The sequence below is a fragment of the Monosiga brevicollis genome, genomic scaffold, assembly GCF_000002865.3.
Source record: "Monosiga brevicollis MX1 MONBRscaffold_14 genomic scaffold, whole genome shotgun sequence".
NCBI classification, from domain to species: Eukaryota; class Choanoflagellata; order Craspedida; family Salpingoecidae; genus Monosiga; species Monosiga brevicollis.
The window spans coordinates 673,204-692,267 of NW_001865051.1; the positions used below are offsets into that span (position 1 = coordinate 673,204).

General features: G+C 53.7%; 4 protein-coding genes across 4 annotated transcripts in view; 1 reads left to right on the top strand and 3 right to left on the bottom strand.

Moving 5' to 3' along the window:
- Positions 1-2,557, bottom strand: part of MONBRDRAFT_9234 (uncharacterized protein) — a gene marked incomplete at both ends in the record, with an annotated part of 6,141 nt that extends 3,584 nt beyond the window's left edge. The window contains 4 exons of the mRNA XM_001746921.1: positions 1,592-1,675; positions 1,953-2,039; positions 2,249-2,349; positions 2,471-2,557. Coding sequence (XP_001746973.1) covers positions 1,592-1,675; positions 1,953-2,039; positions 2,249-2,349; positions 2,471-2,557 — 359 coding nt within the window. The remainder of the gene's footprint in view (positions 1-1,591; positions 1,676-1,952; positions 2,040-2,248; positions 2,350-2,470) is intronic.
- Positions 2,558-3,900: 1,343 nt separating this feature from the next.
- MONBRDRAFT_32915 (uncharacterized protein) lies at positions 3,901-7,545 on the bottom strand (the record flags this gene model as incomplete). The annotated part of the gene is made up of 16 exons (XM_001746922.1): positions 3,901-4,041; positions 4,163-4,315; positions 4,532-4,672; positions 4,771-4,844; positions 4,981-5,048; positions 5,197-5,304; positions 5,396-5,504; positions 5,609-5,786; positions 5,961-6,161; positions 6,247-6,321; positions 6,435-6,497; positions 6,697-6,804; positions 6,896-6,979; positions 7,096-7,145; positions 7,259-7,346; positions 7,510-7,545. 16 exons carry the CDS (start codon positions 7,543-7,545, stop codon positions 3,943-3,945), a joined length of 1,635 nt encoding a protein of 544 aa, XP_001746974.1. The 3' UTR covers positions 3,901-3,942.
- Positions 7,546-7,647: 102 nt separating this feature from the next.
- On the top strand, positions 7,648-13,077 carry MONBRDRAFT_9236 (uncharacterized protein; the record flags this gene model as incomplete). The annotated part of the gene is made up of 9 exons (XM_001746801.1): positions 7,648-7,813; positions 8,539-8,909; positions 8,965-9,270; positions 9,841-10,085; positions 10,160-10,266; positions 10,360-10,532; positions 10,643-10,701; positions 10,848-11,049; positions 11,236-13,077. 9 exons carry the CDS (start codon positions 7,648-7,650, stop codon positions 13,075-13,077), a joined length of 3,471 nt encoding a protein of 1,156 aa, XP_001746853.1.
- Positions 13,078-13,994: 917 nt separating this feature from the next.
- Positions 13,995-16,600, bottom strand: MONBRDRAFT_26487 (uncharacterized protein; the record flags this gene model as incomplete). The annotated part of the gene is made up of 4 exons (XM_001746923.1): positions 13,995-14,428; positions 14,862-14,934; positions 15,094-15,163; positions 15,561-16,600. 4 exons carry the CDS (start codon positions 16,598-16,600, stop codon positions 13,995-13,997), a joined length of 1,617 nt encoding a protein of 538 aa, XP_001746975.1.
- Positions 16,601-19,064: the final 2,464 nt, after the last annotated feature.

Genomic DNA, 19,064 nt, shown 5'->3' on the forward strand with positions numbered 1-19,064 from the left:
ATCATTGTCCTTCAGCTAGCGGTCGTAACAGCCACGCCGTTAAAGAGTGTAAGACACAGTTGGTCAAGACTTTGGTGTGGGTGCTTGCTTTCGCGCTCAACTCGCGGTATTATGGTTCCTGCCCATCTCTGTTGTTGTGGGTGAACTGGACAACCTCATACCCAAGATATTCAAGCCCGGGGTGCTCGGCCACCAGGGTTGAGACCAGCTCCAGCTCATGAACTCCGAGATCACATCCATTGAGTTTCAAATGCTGCAATACACACAGAGAGAGATAGAGAGAGAGAGAGAGAGAGAGAGAGAGAGAGAGAGAGAGCAGGGTTAGGAGGCTTGCGTGAAATCTTCAGCAGCGCACAGACTTGTCAAATTACCTTGAGTTTCTTGTGATAGATCAAGCTTTGGCAAAGCACTTTGCATGAGGTGCGAACGCCTTGTGGGTTGCGTGAAAGGCTAGGTATTTGCGGTGGAAAGCCAATTTAAAAAAACAGCAAAACCGACAAAGCAAGTGTAAGATGCGGGCAGGTATTCAGGGACCACCGAAAAGGCTTGAAGAGGATGAGATCTAGCAGCATCTTCTAATCGGCCATCTTAAAACCCCATCGTACTTGAGGCTCTCCACCGAAGCATTGTGCTTGAGGGCTGCAGCGATGGCGCGAACGATTGTGGGCTTCAAGTCACAGCCGCTCAAGCTAAAGACATGGGATGACATGATCGAACAAAACGGCCGTTTTCAGCTGAGGTCTTTGACCTTGCATAGGTACAATAAATCACAGCGCATAGAAAATACCCTCAACGAGGGCGCACATACTTCAGGCTGACCAGGGTCTCATGTTGCTTGAGCTCGAGGGCAAAGTACTTCCATGAGGATGTGTCCATGAACCAGTCTGCTTGTGATAGGCTACGGTGGCAAGTACATGGGTAGCGGTACAAGTGAGCACGAGGCAAGATGATTGCACGCCAAACACGCTTACTAAAAGCTTGTGCTGCTTCTGTTCCATGTATCGTACAATTTCCCCTTCGACTTGATTTTGTGATCACCATGTGCTCTGCGACAGTCAACGCGAACGGCCTACGTACTCTAAGTCTTCCATACTCGGCTGCGTCTCAAGCTGAAGGAGGAGGCGCACGACATTCATGTTGTCACAGATTAAGGTGCCTTCGCGTTCAACCATCACGCGTAGCAGATGCACCCTGGATTGAATGCTGATGCTTGGGTTGCGTTGAACACTAAACCAAGCAAGCACCAGTGTATCCGGCATCAGTCGGCTCGATGGAGGACAACCGGCAGACACGGGTGAACAGAATTGCTCAAAAGCGTTCTTAAAAGGAACTCACTCAAGCACATGAAGGCTCGTATTGAACTGCAATATGTCGCAGAGCTGAAGGACATCTTTGGTAGTCAAGCAGTTGCGTGATAGGCTGAGCAGCGCCAGCAAAGCATATTTGAGAAATCGTTACCTCGTGCAGTGTGTGAGGTGATTCACCAGCCATTGCTTCCTCTTGCGTTTTTTTTTTCCCTCTCTCTCTTCGGGGGGGCTTCCATTCCCTCTTTTCGACAACCATGATCTTAAGTTTTGGATTCCATACTTACTCGAGCACACTCAGACTGGTCGTGTGCATCAGGCCGTTGAGCAGTGGGCGCATGTGGCTTCGCGTCAAGTAGTTGCGGCTCAGTCTGTTAAGATAGGCGTTGGTTTTAGCAAGGGTTGTGAGGTTCAAAAAAAAAAAAAAAAAGAAGGTTTTGGAATGCGCCACGTCGATGACACGTACGCAAGGATTTCAAGGTTGGCAGATTCCGTCAAAAAGTCGGCCACAAAGCCGACAGCATTCTCGGTCAGGGTAAGTCCCGAGAGGCTGTGGTGCCACAAGAGCGAGCCGGGATTTCAGTCATCCGTTGGCTGGAAAGTGAATCAGCATTTGCGCCTGAACATGGGCGAGGTACGCGTACTCACCTGAGGTGCCGCAGAGACGAGCAGTCCCGCAGCATGCCCAATACGTCTTCAATATCATCCTCTTGCACATGAGTACAATCATCAATGCTGCCAACAGATAGGGGTGTAACGTGAAATGAGTCTGCCAAGTTGGCCACTGGCAAGGAAAGGAAATAGGATGCAAGGTCCGCTACCTACCTGAGGCCCTCAAGGCTGTGCTGGCAGTTTTCAAGCAACTGAAGAAGTTGCTCCATCGCCTCCTTGTCGAAGCGATAGTGGGACAAGCTATGCCCCATGCACGCCGTGTCAGTTCGTACCAGCGCTTGAGCCTGGGCTCATTTAAAACGATGGTGCAGCAGCAAGATCGAGATGCCGAGTTGAAGCGAATCATCAGACCTGATGTCATCGGGCGGCTTGGCTTGGGCAGAAAGAAGGTCCAGTGCAGTCATCAGCTGTGATTGGCAGGATTTCGGTCATATCAGCCGCCATGTTTCAGGGCTCAAGAGGCTCGTGCAGCAAATTCGGAAAAAGACACTGACTCGATCGTCGCATTCATCGCCGGGCGACGAGGGGATGTACTCGAGATTCCAGCTCCGACTAAAAGCCAGCCGAATTCGTCTCGTCATGGGGCCAAACATTACGCTCAGTTGGGTAAATACAAAGTCAAGCCGTACCTGGGTGAGCCAATAGGCATGCCGCCCCAGGCAACCGAGGAGGAGCGCAGCGGTGGAAGAGACGACATGGTGGCTCGGTCACTTGTATTGTCGAGGCTGAGCGTGCCGTGGCTCTGACAGAAGTTGAGTATGGTGGGGAAGCTGGACTAATGACGCAGCGACTCCCAAGGTGTAGCAAAAGATGCAAAGGGCCCAATATAGGTTTAGAACTGCCGTGCTGTTCTCAACAGTCATGGCAGGTCGCGAGGACAGCCATTTTTGCAGTTTTTCTGGGGAGAGCCTGGGTGGATGTTGAAGTGCCACGATGATGGCTGTGCTGGTGCGTATGGCTGCGCTGGTGTGCATGAGTGGCAACGGTGAGCAAGCAAAGTGGTGACGAGCGTCGCTTGCTGGTTGCAGTCCAGGGTCCTACCAAACGGCGCACAGCTGCGGGTGCACTTGTGTGGCACCCGGGCTGCGCTAGTGGTGAACCGGAGCAAAGGCGATATGTTGGCCTGCGTATACAAACGGGTGCGAGATTGACACGAACGCAAGACAGAGACATTAGTTGATCAGAGCCGAGGCCTCTTTTAAAACGTGAGGCGGCAGTCATTACCGATCGTCGGAGATCGAGCTGGTTCCGCGCGCCCGTATGGTGTTTACGTCTGAGATCGATCAACCCAAAGAGATCAACAGGGGCGCCAATCTCGAATATCACTCGCTTATGCACCCCAACTCTGCTTGGTCTGAAGGATCTGGTCCTTTGTGCACCGCAACAAAGAGACAGAGACAGAGGCGAAGCAGGAGGAGGAGGAGGAGGAGGAGGAGGAGGAGGAGGAGGAGGAGGAGGAGGAGAGGGCGCTTGGGGCGTAAGTAGTAGCAGAGCCAACCAATTCAAAAAAAAAAAAAATACACACACACAACAACAACAACAACAACTTGGAGCCAAATCGCATAACGTAACGCTTCATTCGCGTTCTGTCTCTGTCTCTCTGTCTCTGTCTCTGTCTCTCTCCTTTCTGTCTTTGCTCTTTATTCTCTCTTTCTCTCTCTCTTCTCTCTCACTCCTCTCTCATCTGAAATCTTCTTTCTGCTTCTCTCTGCTTCTCTCTGCGATCTTGCAAAGCAGAAGCAATGCTATTGTCAGCGCCCAACAGCAAGCCAGTGCAACACACCATGACATCTTTGTCACCCTTTTGTCGCATCATGACTACAAGTGTGTGGTGCTGAGTGAGTTTGGTCATTGTATTTCAAGGGGGTAAGGTGGGGCATTGAGCACAGTCACAAGGGTGAGTGAAAGGATAGGAGGAGAGGGGGAGGATGTCAACTTGATTCTGAAAAGCAAGGTGGCGTCTGTCTCATGAGGTAAACGCTTGAGGTGGGATTTGTCCGCCAGCTTGCAGCTGCTGAAAGTTGGCCACAGCAGCATCGTAGTTCCAACCGTTGTTGGCCAAGCACTGCGACACACAAGTACAAAGGATCAAGGGCATGAATAGCATGACAGCACGGCACTTGAGTGACAGCAAGGTCACCATGGATAGGCAACAACAATGCGGCAGACGAGGGGCCAGGACCTACGTCGGTGCTAAACTGCTGGTTCATGCCGCTCATTTGAGACAGTTGCATGACCATCATCTGTTGCGTGGCCTGATCAGGCACACCACCGGCTGGCGCTGCTGCGGCCATGCTGGCAGCCATCCCGGCACCAGCCGTGCCAGCCGCACCAGCACCCTGTGAACCAGCATACATGACACGCTGAAAGTCGGGGTCATTGACAATCTCGATCTTGTCTCCGACCAACGCAACCTCCCAGCCACCTGCAGCCTGCCACGCCATGCCACGCCACATCCCAAGTGGTTCAATCATCAAGTCAGAACATGACGTGCAAAACCAACACTCCATTGCGGATATGCAACCGCGGATCACCCAGTAGCAAATGGTACACACCTGGGGCGAGCCGGGCAGGCTGGGGCGGATGGTCATGGTGCGGCGAAAAGCCCGGTAGAGTGGCTTGCTTTTGGGGCGCGGCTCCTGAAAGTGGCCAGAAACCTCAAACGAGACTTCCGAGGCATCCATCTTGAGCACATTCTGCAATGCAAACCAAGTTGTCATGGCACAGCCCAAGAGAGAACCTTCAACAAGTCCAAGCCACATGCCCAGACCTGGGGCCTGGGGCACACTCATACCATGGACAGCTCGGCAGCGTTCTGATGCACCGTGTTGGGAAGGTGCTCGATCAGCTTGACAATGTCGCGTGGGCCTGAAGGCGAGCACGTTGTCATGAGGGCAACAAAAAGTTGCAGAGCAAGGCCACGAGGTCAACCCCACTCGAGTGGCCCCTCGAAACCTCTGAAAAACCAAGAAGCATCTTGACTGAACTGAGGCATCCAACGTACCGCGCTTGGTCACGTTGATGGATTTCATCTTCTTCTTTGAAGTGGTATTGTACCGAGCCAAACCCGTTCTAAAGACAGCAGCAACGGACAAGGGGAATGAGGAAATAAAAACAACTGGGCGTAAGCTTGCAAGTCCGTCCAGCTGATCGAGCAAACGAGAGCGGGCAAAGCAAAGAAGCCCAGCTCTTCCCAACAGCAGCAGCAACAGCAACGCACCCGCCATGACCGATGCTTGGGACTAAAAGAGTCAGCGCTGCATTGTCGGCGTACAGATGCTGCAAGCTTGCTCGGGCCGCTGGTCCACCATCATACTGTGTGAAGAACCTAAGCCGAAAAACGTCTTGAGCGCGTGTGTGGCCAAGTCTAGACTTTGCTGTAAAAATCATTACCGCTGGATTGCAAAGTTAAAACTTACTGTGCCAAGAAGGCGATGAGATTTTGACGAATCTCTGGGGTCGGCACGTTGCATCGCTCAGCGGGAAGCAACACTTGGTCGACCAGCTCGCCCTGACCACCTTGCTTGGCTGTTGACCGACAAGAGACGTGAGGAACGTGCCATCCGTACACGAACACACATATTGCAAATGAGAAGCGCCCGCTGGCAGCAGGAACAAGTATGTACACTGACCCTGGGCCAAAGTGGTGGTAATGGGTTCTTGATCCAGGAGCTTCAGACCCTTGAAATATTTCAGCACTTGCTTTTCGTAAGCGCTGCGGTTGGACATGGTATTCAAGACTGGATTGCCCTTGAGCACGAGGTGCGTCACTTGTCTACACGTGCGCAAAAACTGGAGCTCGCTCAAGTTCTATACCAAAAAATAAATAAATAAATAAATAAATAAAATAAATCAATAAATAAAATAAGCCACGCGCACTTGAGCAAAGGGCATTGTCATGATCTGCAAATTCGCATGCGTGCAGACAGCAGGTGCCACATAATGTTTGTTTTCCAAAAGGCTCAAGGTTGTGCCCCCTCCTACCTTGATGCCATTGTCAGCCAAGCTCAAGTTGGTGAGGTTCTTGGCCACAGAGCCCAAGCGACGCCAGGCAGCAAGCGATGTGATGTCGTTGTTTGTCATGTCCAGCGTCACGAGGTCGGCACAATTCTTCTGGATGGCATTGATAATGCCGTTGGCGACGTTAATGTTGCCCATGCCGTTGGGCATCGAGCGCAAGTCAGCCTGGAAGGAACGAGGGTAAGTGACCAGGAATCACACAAAGAAGAAGAAGGACAGCACTAAACCTGATGGCCCTCGCATCACGCACCATGCCAGGATCTTGCATAAGGGCTGGGAGCATGAGACACTTGTCGCTGGGGTTGTAACGTTGAGACAAGACCGGCTGCACAAGCGCATGCAAAATAAAAAATGATGATCAAGGAACCAGAAAGGCTGGTTTCCATCTTCAACAGCACCTGCAAACTCTGTCCAAAGAGACGGAATACGCGTGCATACCAAAGGGATTTCGACGGCAGAAGCGCTGGCTTTGACGACAATTTTTTCCAGCTTGATGGTCGCCTGGAAGTGCAAAACCACCATGTTTAACACACACACACACACACACACACACACACACACACACACACACACACACACATACACACACACACACACACACACACACACACACACACACACACACACACACACACACATACACAGCGTGGCCATGCCACCCTTTATCCTTGCCACCTCAAAATTCAAAGCTTAGACCCACCTGATGTCCGTTTACGTTGAGGCGCTTGTCGAGGCGCTTGATGGCACGGGCAGCACGCTCATCTTTGCCCCCCAGTGTGAAAAAGATTGAATTGTTGGTGGTGCGGGTCTGAAACGATGACAGCAGTGTGCGAATAGAAATGAGCTCGCCATGTTGTATTGCAACGTGCGCTAACGCGGATGGTATAGGAAGGACGTACGTCAATGACTTGGCAAGGCTCGCTAATCGAGTTGGAAATCATCTGCCAGATGGTTGCAGCATCACCCTTGGCGGGATTGGACACCTGATGGTGGGAGGAGGGTCGGCGTCTCGGATTATGAGCAAAATATGATCTCACGCAGGGTCATCCGGGGCCGGTGTGGCACGGGCGTACACGCACGCACACACGCACACACGCACCTGCAGGCGGTACTTGACGTTACCCATCTGCTCCGCCATGGATTCAGCGACTATATAGAGACAGAAGCCAGGCAAGCATTGGTCAGAGGTGAGGTAACCAGAGGGCAAAGGCACAAAAAAAGCTGGCATTGTGACACGGGCAAAACATGCTTGCGCCACCTACTTCGCTGAAGGCGTTTGCCCTTTTTGCCTTTTTTGCCCTTGCCCTTGCCCTTGCCACCGCCTGCTTGAGTATCAATAACCACTGTTGTCTGCACTCCCAACCAAGTCGCAAGGTGAGCAAGGCTCAGACCCTTGGGCACAAAAATCCGGAAAGAGAGGAGAAGACTGGTGTGGGCCAACGGCAGAAGAGGCCGCTTCCGCGCTTTTGCTGTTTGGCATTGTATTTCGCCGACGAGGAAAAAGCACGCCCACCTTGGTGATATTCTTGCCACGTCCACCTTTCTTCATGGCACTGGAGCGGTCAGAAGACGTGTCCACCACTTCCAGGGGCTCGGCGTGTGCCCTGAGATGAGCCAAGACGGCTTTGTGATGAGCGAGAAGAAATAAAGGATGGTGTTTGTTTTTTTTTTTTTTGGGGGGGGGGGGGGGGGAAGTCGGCGCTGCTGGAGCTGGCTGATTCACAGTAGCGACTCGGAGCTTTCACTCACCCGACCACGAACATTCATGCCGCCTGTCAGACAACCCGTACGAGATGACAGCAGAAGTGGGAGAGTGCGTGAGTGAATGCTCGAGTGGCTCATGGAGCAACACACGTTTGTTGAGGACCTCACCTTGGTTCATGGCGCCCGAGAGGGCCCGGCCAAACACTGTCCCATCCAAGAGATGAGCAGCAGAGGTAACGGGACGACAACGTTTTCAAGACCCCAAGTCAAGAGGTTGACCACACAGGGCGGTGAATGAACAGGCAAACAGCGCAGCATGACAGACGATCAGTCACAAGAGCCGAGCCCACGAGGCGACACCAAGACATCAGTGCCTCATCCTTGCCATTGCTTTACCTTTTTCCTCCCTCGCCCTCCCTCTCTTGCCCTTGCACGACCCCACTCCGCCAAGGCTAGCACAGCACCCCAGTCCCCAACGTACCCTTGTGCGACATGATGTCCGCCCGTCCGTTTCAACCCCCAAAACACCCTGCGCGCGTGACACGGAGAGACCGACACGAGAGAGCACACACACTGCGGAGTTCTCTCTCTCACAAGAAAATTGGCTCTCTCTCTCTCTCTCTCTCTCTCTCTCTCTCTCTCTCTCTCTCTCTCTCTCTCTCTCTCTCTCTCTCTCTCTCTCTCTCTCTCTCTCTCTCTCTCTCTCTCTCTCTCTCTCTCTCTCTCTCTCTCTCTCTCTCTCTCTCTAAAACTGCTTTTGACACACACACACACACAGATGCAAGAGTGTGATTATTTGCATGCTTTGTAGCGGGCGGGGGTGTGTTGTTCGCAACAGGTGTTTGGGCCAATTGGATCCGCCCCCAGCTGGCGCTGTGGCCGTCTTCGTCTGGCGCTCGACTTGATCCGACTGGCAGCGACGGGGGTTTGTATGGGGGTGTAGTGCGCGACAGATGCAAGCTGTTGGCTCGAGCCACACGAGGAGTTGTATCTGGAAAAGTCGTAGCCTCGCTAGCATCCGGCCCTCAAGAGTTTTCGACCAGATCAGCTCCCAGCAGCAGCATCAACCACACCACACCAGGTGTGGCGGCACGGGTTGCCGTCGCCGTCGTTCGAGCTAGATTGACCTTACAACCAACATGGTCAGCGCATTCGATTCATGATGGCCGCAAACACCGGTTCTTGGCTGGCCAGTGCCCCTTCCTTTCCGTTTGCCTCCGGCACCCTGCTTCATCTCACCTGACTGACTGGTGGGTTGGCGCAGGCGCAGTTTAGCGACCGTAAGGTCGTGGCCATCAAGCGTGACGACATCAAGCTCTTGACCCTCGACCGCACCGAAGGATGCTTTGGTTTGTCTCGCATCCCTTGGCTTTGGCACAATGTTCGAGCCCTCCCATGCTCTGACCATACCCCACTTTGGCATGGCCTGGCCCTCGTGACCTTAGGCTGGTACAAGGGCCAATGTCGCCTCCGCTCAGGTGGAGCCGATGCGGCTTCGCGGGTCATAGATGTTGGCGTCAAACTTCTTTCCACTGATGCAACAGTGTTGCACATCAAGGCGCTCACCAAGGTTTGTATCGCGCGCCTTCAGTCGTGCAAGCAACTGCGCGCAACCCACACGGAACCTTTCTCCACTTCAGTCTTCACAGTTCTCATTCGAATATTTGCTACTGTTACCAACCTCTACCGCTGGCGCCACATCGCCTCTTCCTTCTGGCTCCGTATCTGTCAATAATTCCGCTACTCCGTCTCCAGGAAGCTGCCATGCTCAGCCATTTTGATCATCCAAACGTTCTCAAGCTGATCGGCATGCACCGCCCAGGCCCCCCCGTCATGCTCATCCATGAGGACATCAGCACCGGAAGCCTCATCCGGTCTGTTGCCCTGACCCGTTTGTGCCGCGCTTCCAAATGATTCTTGTTGGCGCAGAGCTCACCCACCGATTCACACAGCTATCTCAAAAAGGATCTTGATGCCGCCATCCTACGAAAATTTGCCGTTGACATCTGCAAAGGCATGAATTACCTCCATCGGTAAAATCTCCCGCTCTGTTCTTTGCGCCCTTGCCAAACAAGCAAAGAAGCAAGAATTTCCTCACTCTCGAGCATTTGTAAACCCCTTTTCTTGATTTGTTTTCTAGGCAAAAAGTCGTGCATTGGGATCTCGCTTCAAGAAACATCTACCTCAACCCCTCTCTTCAGTGCAAAATTGCCAATCTAGGTCGCGAAAAGGTCAGAAGCAAGCTGCAGCAGTATCTACCATGCCTCCTGCTGGTTTGTCGAATGCGACACGCCTCTTTCTCACCAGCCCGGTCCGCACCCAGGCCACCACGGACAAGGCGCCAGATGGCTTTTATACTTCGCCGGCCGGTACCTTACTCATGCGGTACGCATCGCCCCGGTGCGGCGGTGACCTTTGCCTTATGCCAGCAGCCTCACCTCGATTCTGATCCGTCCTAGCTGGTCGCCCCCTGAAGTGGGTATGACCGAGGGCAGTATTCGTCGCGTCAATCCAGCCGAGGACCTCTGGTGCTTTGGCTTTTTGTTGTACGAAATCTACACCAAAGGTGCGTTCTCGCACGTCGCTCAGAAACATCTCAAGAAAGAAATCCCTTTATCGTCCCACAACTGAGATTCGGGCCCCGCCCGCTGCATGGCAGGCCGTATCCCATATGGCAAAAGCACCTGGACAGATCCACAGCAGTACCTAGATACCATGGTCGAAATGCAGGAAGGCGGTATTCTGCCTCAGCCTGAAGTTTGCCCAGACGATGCCTACTCGATCATGGTTGACTGTTGGTCGCACGATCCCAAAGACCGCCCCACTTTTGCCGTACGTCGAGACCTGTCCAGTTCTGACCTGACCCGCCCATGCCTCCCCCATCTCTTGACCCTTCTTTCCTCATCTTCACCCCTGCCTTACTCCTTAAAACTTCCATGCAGTCGGTCGAGTCTCGTCTGAGTTCTGCAGATGCTTTTACGGAGCTCGAGCAGGTGCTCGCGTAAGTTGTGCAGTGCTTTCGTTCCTTTGTCACACGCGTCTTCTCCCAACCCCAACCCCCCTTACACACACACACACACACACACACACACACACACACACACACACACCTTGCTGACACCCTTTGTTTCTCGCTGATTGCAACAGGAGTGTTGCATCAGCGGCAATCATGGATGGCTTTGAAGCAAGCAAAGTAACTTCACCTGAGCCCAAGCGCAGCCCAACGCCTGGCGGTGCACGCGATCACATTGTGCCACCGCAGGCACCCGCGTCAATTGGTTGGGCCGCTGACAATCACAACCAGGATGACTTTGACCCCTTGCAAGTCGATCTTGACCTGTTTGAAACGGTGCGCCTCATCATCGACACGCCTTACAAAGTCCAGCCCCAGTCCCTTGACCGTTTTTATGTGGCATCATCCTCAAATCCTGCTCGGGGGAGGTGTCCTTTTTTTCTTTTTTTCTTTTTTCTTTTTTTTAAAAAAAAAACCCCCCTCACTTTGTTTTCCACCATCTTGTTCCACCCCACCCGATAGTCGCCCGATGAACACCAGGTCGTTGATTTGAGCCCGGAGGTTGATGAAGCGGCTATGCGCTCACCCACACCACAAAAGTCTCTGAACGTGGATCAGGCCAACGATTTGATTTCGGCCCTCATCACACAACAAGACGTAACGGGCTTTCCCGACGAAGCCATATCACCACGTAGCAGCGTTTCACCTCTCGACAAGGATATGGATGATGACCTGGATGACTCTGCTGATCGCCGAGGCAGCAAGCTCTCTAACCGCAGCGTCTCCTTTGCCGACGAAGTCACCGTGATTCGGGGACAAGATAAGAAAAACAAACAAGGTGCCCCCGCCACGGCAGCTCCGAAGCCAGCCCTCCCCACCATGCCGGAGAGGAAGGCCGAAGGTGCTGTGTCGTCCCAAAATGGACCCCGAAATCTCAAGAAGCGACCGACACCCTTTGCCAGCAATCGACCTCGCCTCAGTGCAGAGGACGATATGAAGGCCACCAAACCATTGACTTCGCATGGTGCACAAAGTTCCCCGCCTGTAGTCCCAGCGGCTTCACCCGCTCTGGATACAGACATTCCACCTCCGCCGCCCACAGCCCAAGAGTTATTACAGTCAGCCAAGCCCACGGTACGGGGCAGTGCTGCAGCTCGCGCTCGCGCGGCCGCTCAATCTGCTTCATCGACATCATCGGCGTCCACGCCAGAGCGCGTAACTTTTCGACCCTCGGCAGCAGCGCGCGCACATGCGCGACAAGCTGCCCGTCCACGCGATTCCTTTCCATCTTTTGCATCGGCCAATGCAACCTACTCGCGCCTGGCCGAAACCGCACCGGCAGCCGCTGGTCAGCCCCTACCTCCTCGCATGTCGGGGGATTACGGCTTTGGGTCCGCGTTGGAACAAATGCCCACATCTCAGTCTACTAAACCCCTGCACCCTGCCAAGGAGGCCCCGATGCCTGTCCAGTCCGCACACCCGGCGACACACGCGTCCGCCGCACCAGCCCATATGCTCTACCCTCCCCTGAATGCTGCGCAAGAGCAGCAAATGCAGAATGAGTGGCAGCGTCAACGAGCTGCGCCCCCCTCCTCCTCGGGCTCACTGTTGGGACCTCAAGTTCATACCACGTCACGTCTTCTGCACGAAAACGCCACACTGCGGGCTGACCTCATCGCCATGCGTAATGCGGTGGCCGAGGCCTTGGATCTTGCTGAGCAAAAACGCCAGGAGCGTGAGGCCCAGTTGCAGGAGATTCAGTTTCAACAGTCCGCACTGGCACAGCAAGCGCAGGCTTTGGCTGCTCAGGAGCAGGCGTTGCGTAATCGCCACGCTCAAGCGCAGCAGCGCTCCTCGCAACTTCAAGCTCTAGCAAGCAGTATGGGGGGTCCTGCGCCGTCCATTCAACCCAACATGCATCAGTATGCGCGCGGACTCGGCCCTGACGCGGATTATGCCCCAGAGGTGTATGATGTCAATGCTTCATCAACCCAGCCATCACGTGCGGTGCTAAACCACCATCACGGGGCTGACCTGATCTCGGCCGCTGAATTGCAGTCCAATTTCGAACGCAAACTTTCCATGCCGCCAGCGCCAGCCCACGCGCGTGCACGAGGATCCTCGATTGACTTTGGCTTTCCTGACGAAGCGCAGCGACGTCGATCAACGCAGTATGGCTTTGAACCCAATTACAGCCAGGGCCAAGATCGCGCTGGCCCAGGCAACGATGAGGGCGAATACTTGGATGTTGAGGACGACGGTGCTGATGATGCTTCGGATGGATCAAACTACCGGCACCCGCTCAACTCACAGGTAAAACGCTGCCTCACTTTGCTGATGCTGTCGCGGCACCACACTTTTTAAGTTGACCTCACAGATGTGCCTTGTTTCCCTCCCTCAAACATTCACACAACGCAGGTACTTTCACGAATTCAAAGCCTGATCGCCACGGCCCCTCGATAAAACTTGACCGCTGTCTTGGGATGGAACCAGTTTGTTTGGCGAGTGGTGCGGCAGTGCCGCAGTGCCCATGATATACCATGTTGTCTTGTCCCTTTTGATTGATCCTTGCTTTGATTGAAGGCGCCATATTTTCCTTGACCCCGCCGACCGCGCCACTGCGTGACAGGGAGGCGGGAATTAATGACGCTACACAGTGCCTGGCCACTCCGGCTGCCTCTCAAGGTGAATGATCAGAGAGAACTTGCATTCATTGATCATTGAAATCAAAAGGTGCACTGAAATTGGCATCGAGTTGAAGCAAACCAACCAGCCAGCCAAAAAGGGCACAAAGTATTCGCATATCAGTCAATACACATGATCCAGCGAGAAAAACAAGAGAGATGAATGGGCGCTCCGGGCCACACCCAGGTTGATGCCATCTCTTGCGAGATTGTTCATAGCCTCATCGTGATTGCAAAAGGTGCTCGCGCCGTGCAGCGGGCGAGGCGGTCGTAAAACGGGCTCTGGCCCTTGAGGATAAAGACAGGAAGCCAGTAGGTGATCGAGTTGCAGAGGGGGGCGACACTTGAACAAAGGCGGCCAACAGTGTCGTTAGTTCCAAGCAACAATGAAGCTAAGCCTAACCAGCACAATGACAGATGTGGTGTGCCATTTGACACGTGCAATATCAACAGGCGCCGCGAAAAGGCGATTCACAAGCACATTATAAAACAACACAATCACAGCAGCACGCAAATCAGGGTCGCTATATACGGCCGCTATATGCGGGTGTCCCAAATTGTTATCCGGCTGTGAGGCACAGACTCTTGTAGAGATCGTCAACTCGACGAATTCGTGGCAGTGGAGGGCATGGAAGGCATGCCAGACGCTTGCATCCACTGCTGCATCATGGCCATGAGGTTGGCTTGATTGGCAATGGCAGGAGAAGTGGCCGCGGCCGCGGTTGGTGAGCTGGCTGATGCGGCAGGCATGGCTCCCCAGTTCATCATGTTGGTTTGAGGCATCATCATGGAAAGAGCGGCCATGGAAGGATTCCACGGCCAGCCCGAGGCGTACGTCACGGGAATTAGGAATGGCGACATGTTTGCTGGGTTTCCAGAGGGCTGTGGAAGTGCACCGGCACTGAAACCCCAGGGATTGGGCGCCACCATCGAGAGTGATGGCACATGACCCAATGCCGTGCCGTTGTCAGTGCGTCCCGAGCCGCTGCCGTCTGGTCGCACTTCTGGTCGGCGGTCTGCAAGTGACACTCCTATGGTAACAAAAAAAAAGTGCAGGCGTGTAACAAGGAGTGAGAAGCAACGACGTCACCCATTTGACCAATTGAGGTTGTGAACAGCAAGGATGAGAGGTGGAGGAGGCAGAGATGGAGCAGAAAACAAGAGGGAGAGGCAAGACATCAAGCACGCTTTTCTTTTGAGATGCAACAGTGCCCAGTCTGTCCTGGCTCGTGTCAGATCCAAGCCTCCGCGTGGCAGAATCAAAAATAATGTCAGACAATATTTCGGCAGAGGGTCATGAACAGCCGCAAGGCCGTGGGTGGCGAGCTCAACGTGGGTGGAGGAAACCAAAAGAGCGCCTCATGTTAATGTAAATGGGCCATGTCTCTCCCGAGTATGGGCTGTGGCTCAAGAGTAAAAGTGGTGTTTGCATGGTAAAATGGCGACAAAGGGAAAGGTACGCACCAGGGGAGTCATGGTGGGGATCGGCTTGCACATGACCATGGGCGGAGCGCTCGTGTACATTGCGATTCCCGCGCTAAGAGAGTTGGGTTTGCGCCACATCAATACCATCGGATCAGCACGACACATTGAAGGTGGACATGCGCGATAGCCAGGCAAACGGTCCAACGGTGCTTTGTGCATGACTTCAGTCCCAAAAATCGGATAAAGGCATCGCAAGTTTCGAAGAGCAGACCTGATTAAAGGCCTTGCCACACACACGGCACTTGAAAGGTTTTTCACCACTGTGGATGCGTTCGTGGCGCCTATGGACAAAAAAGCCGAGGAGGCCAACAAAAGTCAGATTATCGAGTTTTGCTGAAGTTGCAGCATCGAGTCCGCCAGTCCGATATCCCGAACGGGTTTGTGTTGAATAGTTGCAGCATGACTGGATGGACGATGGTGGACAGTCGATGTATTTGAGGTTTGTGTGCTACACGATACACATCCAACCACCAACAAGGACAAACGGCGAACTCGACACGACATAAGTTTCTGCAGACATGTACATGTGACATGTCACAACTCTGGTCATTGATTCTTCAACACGTGGTGAGCGTATGGAATCTCGGTATCACGCAGAGCTCACATCATGGCAGCGCGAATGCGCGTGCATGGTGGTTGGTATGTAGAGAGAGAGAGAGTGGTTGACAAGAGGCTCACCTAACGTGGGCAGTTGTCTGAAAGCGCCGACCACAGTAGCGACAAAAGAGTCGGGATGGGTCTTTACCCTCAACCATGCGCGGCATCTTCGAAGTCTCGGGAGGCTGACTTGAATCAGAGTTTGCGCGCAAGGAGTCTGTTGTCTTGGTCAAATCGGCTTTTACGGCGGTACTGCGCGAGTCAGCCAGCACTGGGTGTTCAATAAACGTTGTACTCTGACCGAGAACAGGTGACGTGCGCAAAGACTGTTTCGTCAGTCCGCCAGGAATATCTGTTGTCAAAGAACTCTTGGGTTTGGTCTTAGTTTTGTTCTGACTGATGCTCTTGCTCTTGCTCAGATCCGTGTCCGTCTCTGTTCTCGTATCCACTGATGTGGCCTGAATGTTTACCACTGTGGTGGGTGGAGTCGGGGCCGTTGTTGTGGTTGAGCCCGTGTTTGGGTTTTGATTGCCCGTTGCGTGTGAGCCTGATGCCTTTGGTTTGGCCTTGGGCTTGGACTTGCCTCTTCCCTTGTGCGCAAGAGCTTTGCTGGGCCCGTTGGCCTGCTTGACGTCGTGTGTCTCGGAGGATTCGCACCGCTTTGGGCGCTTTCTTGGGCTCTTTGGGGTTTCCTCTGCATCTTCCTTGTTGCACTTGCTGTCCTGATGGCTGGTCGCGCGGCTACCAAGCCCTGTGACCTCGGTCTGGCTTTGTTGTTGAGGCGTGCGAGTTGAGACGCTTGAAGCAGGTGATTCGGCGGTGTCCACTTGCTCACCGGCCGATAAATCTGCATCGCGGGCGGACAGTCGCTCGTCGTGGTCCGAGGATGGTGAGGCAGAGGGAGAAGTAGATGATGAGTGCGCCTTGTGGGCCGTGGGCGGTGGTGACGGGGAAGATGCATCCATCTTGGCAGGTACGTCCGCAGAACTTTGGGAAGACATGGGCTTTGTTGCGGTTACAGGTACAGTCTGTTCAGCAGCGGCGGCAGTGGCGAGACTAATCGTTGGCAAAGCCAAAGTCTGGCTTTGTCGTAGCAAGTGTCGAACTGCTGCCGCTGCCATCCGACGGTGGGCGTCTGCCGATGGCGCGGCCGACGCAACGCCACCCGCGGCAACGGTGGGCGGCGTCTTGCGGGTGATGTTGACCGCTGTTGCTGTTCACGCGGCCGATGAGTCCAGCACGAGAGCCACGATTGGCTCGGCTTGATAGTATTTGGCAAGCTTACGCCTTGGTGGTGACTGATTGTCAGACCAACAAGACAGCAGTCCGGCCGTTGTGGAGGGAGAGCGGCACGCTGTCTCTTGGTTGAATGAGCTCAAAAGCAGGATTGAAGCCTATAACCTGCCTGAGGTGTACCACGTTGTGTGTGGCACCCGAGGTAGAAAGCAGGATGAAGCACGCTTGGATTGTGGATGGATGTGATCTGCGAAAGGGATTGGCACACGGTTTGAACCATGAGGTATGACAGCCACGCAGAGAGGTTTGAAAGAAAGTACTCGCAGGCATGGGTGGACAAGCTCGTGCACTCTTGATGGAGGAGGAGAAGACGCGAAAGAGAGTGCGACAACAGTAGAGAAAGATGCAAGGGCGAGGTGGGGGCTTGAAGATATCATTCTTTCGTTCCACGAACACAAGTCATGGGCATGAAAAGCAAGGGAAGACGTAGCGACCGATTGTGTTTGGAGAGGGGAAATGGATACCACAAGGAAGACTTGCACTTGCAACGACAGATCGGATCTGAAACTCCCAAGAAAGAATGCAAGCGTCGGCGCCAAAGGAAACAACCCAGGTCTCAGGATCTGTCTCACTGGAACAACAAGCGTGCAGTTCCAGAAGGAACGAGTTTGAAGTGGGGTTTGGGAATCTGACTCACTTGGATGGCGGGCACGTCGAGATCAAGATCACCGAGTGTTGATGTGTTGGGGACGGCAGTTAGAGGCATGTGCGATTTGATGCCGAGGTGGAGAGCACAGGCAAAAATGGTCAATGGTCCGATCTTCAGACGGCGTGACGAAAACTATTGCAAGTAGAAAAATGCTGCAGAAGGAGTTGAGAGGATGCTGCTAGTGCTGCTGCTAGTAATGATGAACCAGAGAAACGTAAGCACGTTGGTGCTGGGTTTCGGCGTGGGCAGGAAGTTAAAAAGAGAAAGAAAGAGAACAGAAGAAGGAAAAGGATTTCTATGGAAAAGTGAGCGAGAGCAAAAAGAGTAAGCATAATGCAGTCAAGCTTAAGGAGGAGAGGAGGGGGATACCCATTGTCATGCAAAGCGGGTGTTGGGTGGTGGAAATGATGACTCATGGCATGGCATTGGAGCTGGATCGATCAAGATCGCATCAGTGCACATAGACAGGGTGTTGTGTGGGCAGAGAATTGAAATGACGGGAAGGCTGCGATCGAGAGGCGTGTGGAGGTTGGTCGCTACAACTGTTGATTGTGGTGGTGGTCCATCAACCAGTGGTGATGCGGGCACATGGACACGGACGGAGAGGATCAAGGGGGTGGCATAAGATTGTGGAATGACAAGGTCATGGAGAGGAGTGCAAGCGAAGGGGCGTGGCCGGCGGGAATGAAGGATGCACAAGTGCATGGACACAGCGTGACAAGTCTCAAGTCAAGATGTAGTTACTCGGCCAAAGGGAGAGGGTGGGGTGGGGACGCGCGAGATTGAGGAAGAGGGTGTGGGGCAGCGAGGAGATCAACATGTGTCTTTTGTGATCCTTTGAATCGTGTTCGTGTTCGCCAGTGCAGGCCCAAACTCTCTCCGGGTTTGTTTGCACGTGCGGACGAGTCATGTGGGAACGGTCGGGCAAGGGGGCGAGGTGTTCTAAAGAGACATGGGGGGGGGAGGAGGAAAAGGGGCTTTTGGAAGAACTTTGAAAGACAAGAAGGCATGTGTTGGTGTTTGCGCCTGTACGCGCCAAGTGGGTGCCCACCAGCAGACGACTGCCAGGGATGTTGAGCGCGATCAGCGAAAACCAGGACAAGCACTTGTGAACTTTGATCTCAGGCAGAGCAGGGGGGGATGGGGTTGGATGCGGATGAGGTGAGCATGACGAGGATGAGGGAAAGAGAGGGGAAAGTGTGGAGGCGACGCTGCTGGCAGAGTGTATGGACCCGTGTCTCTTCAAAGAGGGTGGAAGGGCAGAGAGGCGTAACGAGACGAGAAAAGAATGGCGATGCCGAAGCACAGCAAAAGGAAGAAGATGTTGGGAGATTGGAGTGATGAAGCGAAAACATTATTGGCTGACGATACTTAAGATGGAGCAGAAGGCTGAGCGGGGAGAGAAAGCATGTCTGTGCGTGTGCGGTGTGTGGATGCGTGTGCGGTGCCGTGTCATGTCGAAGCAGAAGAGCGCGCGAGGACCTCTGCGCGGATGAGGCAAGTGGCGTGGCCTCTGGCAGTGTGGGAAGCTTGTGGGAAGTGGGTACTGGTGATCGCAAAGAAACAGGATGGCAATGGCAGGCAACAGCTCGCTCGACAGATATGCAATCGAGAGGGCGGGGGGGGGGGGGGGGGCTCCC